The sequence below is a fragment of the Rhamphochromis sp. 'chilingali' genome (assembly GCF_963969265.1).
Source record: "Rhamphochromis sp. 'chilingali' genome assembly, chromosome: 21".
Taxonomy (NCBI): Eukaryota; Metazoa; Chordata; class Actinopteri; order Cichliformes; family Cichlidae; genus Rhamphochromis; species Rhamphochromis sp. 'chilingali'.
The window spans coordinates 2,278,959-2,285,115 of NC_137949.1; the positions used below are offsets into that span (position 1 = coordinate 2,278,959).

At 41.4% G+C, this 6,157-nt stretch overlaps 1 protein-coding gene across 1 annotated transcript in view; it reads left to right on the forward strand.

Moving 5' to 3' along the window:
• enpep (glutamyl aminopeptidase) overlaps window positions 1-5,393 on the forward strand; it is a 36,370-nt gene extending 30,977 nt beyond the window's left edge. Inside the window, exons 16-20 of the mRNA XM_080870959.1 lie at window positions 1,859-1,963; window positions 2,543-2,716; window positions 3,003-3,143; window positions 3,720-3,801; window positions 3,960-5,393. Coding sequence (XP_080727085.1) covers window positions 1,859-1,963; window positions 2,543-2,716; window positions 3,003-3,143; window positions 3,720-3,801; window positions 3,960-4,106 — 649 coding nt within the window. The 3' untranslated portion in view covers window positions 4,107-5,393. The remainder of the gene's footprint in view (window positions 1-1,858; window positions 1,964-2,542; window positions 2,717-3,002; window positions 3,144-3,719; window positions 3,802-3,959) is intronic.
• Window positions 5,394-6,157: the final 764 nt, after the last annotated feature.

Here is a 6,157-nt window from a genome sequence, read left to right on the forward strand (position 1 = left end):
CCGATGAGGATGACGGGCATGCAGTTGAGCGTCCCTGAGACGGTTTCTGACAGTTTGTGCAGAAATTGTTTGGTTGTGCAAACCAATTGTTCCAGCAGCTGTCTGGGTGGCTGGTCTCAGACGATCTTGGAGGTGAACCTGCTGGATGTGGAGGTCCTGGGCTGGGTGGTTACACGAGGTCTGCGGTTGTGAGCCCCATGGTCCCGATCCTGACCGTTTCCGGTTCTTTCTGGGACAGCTGCCCCGGGCGGATGCCCCCGGCGGACACAAGAAAGGCCCGGATGTGGGGGCGCAGCGCGCCGAATAGCCACGGGAGCCCGGACACCATCCGCTGAAGACGGACGGCTACGGTCTCCCGGTATTCGCCTCTAGGCAGCGTCGCCCATTCCTCACAGTGGTATTCCACCGTGTAGACCAAGTCTTCCTGGAGGTCCGCGGAGGGGTTGTGAGCTGCTGGGTCCAGTTCGGGGTCGCGTTCTTCTGTCATGATTCGTTGTGTGGCAGGCAGGAGAAGGACCCAAGATGCAGACTCACAGACACGGGGATAAACTTAAAGATCACAGTTTTAATGCTGGCTTAAAGGTGAAACACAAAACAGTACTGAACTAAACTGGAAATCTAAACATGAGATGTACCAGGAACCACGGGGAGAATAACACACAACATGAGGGAGAACGCGACGCCGAACAGAGGGAGACGCAGACAGAAATACACAGAGGGTTAACGAGGAAAGTGGGAACACACGGGGAACACAGCTGACACAGATAACCATAACGAGACAGGGCGGGGTGAACATAACACTGACGGGAGACGGGCAGAGTCAAACAGGAAGTACACAGAGGTTCAGACAGGAGGAGAGAGCACGGGGAGAACACAGACATAACAGGCTGGGGAAAACATGGAATAAAACACGAAAGGGGACAAGGGCTCATGAATACATAGAGGGGCACACAGGGGGTGAGAGTCACAAAGGGAAAGCACACAGGGAACAACATAACAGGGCAACTCCGGAAACAGAACCTAAACAGGGAACTGAATACAAAAATACAAGAGAACTAAGAATACTGGGCCAACCCGGCCCAGGACCATGACATTGTAAAAATCAAAACACAATGGTGGTCTAAGAACTGCCAGGTTTCTATCACTGCTTCTTCTCCAATAGGTTGCTATATGTTTCAGAATGAATTAAACCAAGCTTATTAGAGGGGCCTTGGCTGGACCTAGAACATGTATTTTGTGGAAAATTAAAAATCTCTAATGTGACTTCATCAGCTCCAGTGTTTAGCGTCATAACTGCTTTAAAAACCTCAACATAAACACTTCTCTGACAGTCAAAAAGACATCGATATTGAAATTACCTGCCACTTAAAAAACATAACTCCCTTCATGCTCACTCCTCTTCTGTAGTGGTAGATAGATTCTGAAGTACTGCGAACACAACTTACGGACACGCCCTCTTTAAGCCTTGAGTATAAACCCTATAAACGATACGGTTGACCCTAAAGAGTCTGTTTTGAAAATATTAGGAGTAAAAAGTAAAAACGTGTCAGAAAAAGAAATACTCAAGTACAGATATCTGAAAATTCTACTTAAGTACAGTAACAAAGTATTGTTACTTTGTTACTTCCCACCTATGCTAATAACATATGCATAATGCTGTCCATAAAAGTAATAAAAAGTGAGGTATTGCACAAGTGGTGCTGTATTGGTTTTGAAAATTGACAGTGCAAATAAGTAACTAAGTCCTTGGCGAGTTGTGTTCAGACATTTACAGAAGTGTTCAGGCACAGATGAGTCTTATCTCATGTTGGAACAGGGTCAGGGTTCTGAGGCTATTCAATGATGTTATATTTTGCAGGTTACTAAGGGAGACAGTGCTTGGCATCGCTTGTCAGATGGGAGATCAGGATGCTCTGAACGAAGCTTCTCGGATTTTTGACCAGTGGATCAGTGGAAGTCTTAGGCAAGTTCTCCAGTGTTCTAACTAACAGACAGAAAATATATTATTCAAAAGTTATATATTTTCTATTCTCATTATTATTTTAACACAGCAATTATTGGTTGACACCAATGAACAGGATGGTTGGTGTCAATTTAACTTCAATTCTATTTCTGGTTTACTGTTTATGCAAACAGTTTAGTTACAGACTGCAGTCTCAGGACATTCACCGTTCCATCAGTTTGTAGAGAGCGTGGGAAGAAGGCACTCTGCTTTTCTGCCCCGTCTTCATGCAATACATTGCAGAAAAATTTGAAGCTCTCTCACTTGATTTCACTTGCAGACCTCAAAAGACGTACAAATGTTTTTGTGAAATCATCTCTGGGAACTTGTTCTTGTTTTTAATATGACTGTGTACATAAGACAACTGTAGCTATTTTTTTTTTTTTTATTGTTGTAATTTTAATATGTTTGTCTGGAACAGGTCTCTCTTGGCTCTCAATGCGACTACTTGTATAAATAAAGGTTAAATTGAAAAAGAAACCCAAACAACAATAATTTAACTTATTTCACTGCACCATGTAATTATCTTTTGATCTACAGCAGCGTAGCAGTCAACCTGAGATTGCTGGTATATCAATACGGTATGAAGAATTCAGGCAGTGAAGAAAAGTGGAACATAATGTTCCAGAGGTATAAAGAGACGTCTTTGGCCCAAGAGAAGGACAAGCTGCTGTATGGACTGGCATCTGTGGAAAATGTGGAGCTTCTTTATAGGTAATAACACTGTCTAATTTATTTTGACCGGTTCACTTATCATGTCTTCTACAGTTTCATTACGTGATATTTAGCTAACCCATATTTCATTAGGTCTGTGCCTGTAATTCAGACTCACTGAAAATATGTTTCTGTAGACTGCTGTCCTAAGTGAACTATAAGAATTAATAACAGTGCAAGTAATTTTCTGGTTTTGGCACAGGCTTTTTTGCCTTTAAACTTAGGCTTAAGCAACTAAGATAAACGTTCCCCTTTTTGAGGAAGAATACATTTTCTTGTCTAACAGGCTCCTGGAGGCTACAAAAGATGAGAGCGTAGTGAGGAGTCAGGATTTGTTTACTTTGGTCCAATACGTATCCTATAACCCACTTGGCCAAAGCATGGCCTGGGAGTGGAGTACACTCAACTGGGACTATCTGGTAAACAGGTCAGTACAATAAGCCAGCACACAAAGTAGGCACGCATACCATGATCATAACTTTGGATGGTAGATTCATTTGTTTATTTATGTTTGACCACGTTGAAACAGTAGGGCTGGTAAATGGTCAGACTGGTCTAGTTCTATTGTTCTGTTATAACATTCAGAGAGTTAAGTGTGTTTTGAATTAAATACTAATTAGTAGGGGTTAAAACAGGAACCTTCTTGCTGTGAAGCAACAGTGTTAATCACTACACCACCATGTCACCACTTTGAGTATATGTTCCACCAGATGAGGGAAACTGCATGTCTTTCTTTTTAATCACAGGGATTCATCCCAAAGGTTTAAACTGTCAGTGCAGAGTTCCTCTGTAAAGTCCTAAGGTATCTGAGGGAGAATGCTTGGTAGAAATAATCTGAATTTTGTTGTGTTCTAGCAGGTCATCTAATGCAGACTTAATTCATTTTATCAGGACTTGTCCACTTCCCAAAAATGAAAGCACCAGTCACACAGGCACAACTGGAAAGACAAGAGAATTTCTTTAAACTCACTCCTGGAAATTATATATTACACTGTTTTACCAGGTACACCATCGATGACAGGAACCTTGGTCGCCTACTCAATAGAATTACCACCAGATTCAACACAGAGCTCCAGTTATGGAAGGTTAGCCTGAGCTTTTATGTAACTTTCTCTTTGCCCTTATACAAACAAGGCTGTGATTTTTTAATTGTAGCTAATAGATTTTATTTACTGACAATTTCAGGTTGACACCTTGTGTTTAGAGTTATTGTACATTTTTATGCCTTTTTATGGTTTTTTAGATGGAGCATTTCTTCAACCTAACTCCAAATGCTGGTGCTGGTGAGATGCCCAGGAAGCAGGCACTTGAGACAGTGAGGAACAATATCGAATGGATTAGGAGGAATGAAAATGAGATCAAGGAGTGGCTGGACAGTAACATTGCCTGATGGAAAACATCACAGGCGTACATTCATACTGTTGCTGTAAAGAACTAGAGCACCCACAACACTTTGTTGAAACTGGCACTTTGTAATGACACAATTCGGTGATTTGTCTTTGTTTTTAGCAGGGACCTACTAATCTGAGGGTTCTTCTGATTTTCATCAGTAAAAACAACATGACGGTCTAAAAAAACACCCAAATTCTGAGGTTCTGGCACTTGCTACCAGGATATACCAGCGTATTGTATACACACTAAATTAACTTGGAAAAGAAATTGGAATCAATTTGCTTTCAGCAATTGACAAATATGATATTTCAATATGTAAATGAACATGCTCCCATATGAAACTGGCTTCTATCACTGTGAATATGCATTATTCTTTCCTAATAAACCCACACACATTCTAAAATTTCGTTGAACCACCTTTAACTTTGATGGTGGCCTTTTAATAAACATATGCAATGTTTCACACACATGTATTACCATTGCCAAGAAGATTAAAATCCACTGGCTTATCTCCATCCAAGAGGAGAATAAAGGACTTAACATAAAGAGTTTATATGGTGAAAGTAATACAGAGTGCTATATCAGAGTATTTCTTTATGTGTATATCTGTAAATAGTTAATCGTGTATAATTCTCATCGAACATAAATGAGTATAACAGCAGCTGTTAAGAAGATTTGGGGTTCTTTCTCTAGTTTCACACAAATGACTAAAGAGCAGCATCATCACTTTGGAGTTCACAGGTAGAAATTTCAGTGAAAAGCACCAGAGGATTAACCACTGCCCAATTTTTGTGGACGTACAAATTGGAATGATAATTTTTGGCTATTTCTTTGCTCATTTTTGCTGTGTTAGATTATAGGATCAAAGAAGTTGGAGGACTTTGTACCGAGACAGTGCTTCCCCTTTTGGACTTTATCAGGCATGGGATGGAAATCAGTGCATCTGTGTCCTGGGTGTATCTGTTCTCTTTTCTCTCATTCAGCTCAAGATTGGTATCAGAAATCAGCTCTAGTTTAGAATAGGTTAGTTAGATTAGGATGAAATTCATAACTGATTATTACCATTTGATAAAGCGTTGCCTTACCCTTGCAAAATTGCTAAAAAAAAAAGCCCTGCATTCAAAAGTCTAAATTGAAGACATTCCCCTTTTGACTCTTTATGAAAGAGTAAACAAGTTAGCATCATAGAGGAAGCAAAACTGTGTAAACTGTCACATTGATTAACGTATGAGATGAATAAATGCTTTTTAGTGGACGATTGTCAGTCGGCTTTTATAAAAGGAAGAAATGTACACAACCTTGATATGCTTGATTATCATCAACTAATAAAGACAGAAAGCTTAGTGTTGTTTTTGGACTTTTTAAAGGCGTCTGACATGGTTAAACATCCTTTTTTTGCTTAAAGCCTTATGTCACCTGGGTTTGGGGGTAAACTTTTGTAATGTCTTTCAATTCCACAAAACCCTGAAGGCCTGTGACAAGCACCACCCACAGTACTAGCCCGACTTTAATAAATGGTTTGATAGGTACTTCTACATCCGCCACAGAGGAGAGAGCCGTGGTATAGGAGGAATCTTCTCTGACGACCTGGACTCCCCAAATCAGGAGGAGGTGTTCAGCTTCGTCAAGCGCTGCACCCTCACTGTGGTGCCCTGCTATCTGCCCTTTGTGTACAAACATCTCAATGACTCTTTTACTGATGAGGAGAGGGACTGGCAGCAGGTTCGACAAGGCCGGTATGTGGAGTTTAACCTGGTGTACGACAGGGGAGTGAAGTTTGGCCTGGCCACGTCCGGCTCAAGAATTGAGAGCATCCTCATGTACCTCCCACTCCCTGCAAAGTGGGAGTACATGCACGAGCCTGCCAAAGGCACCCGGAAGGTTGAGATGCTGGACGCATTATGAAACCCCAAAGACTGGGTGTGACCAGAGCACCCCCAGGTTTGGACGTCAGTATGGGCAAAAACGTCTATTTTATAAAGCTGGCCTGATCGACCAGCTCGGTAACATTTAATACTGCTTTTATAACATGGAGCTGCACTGTAGTGT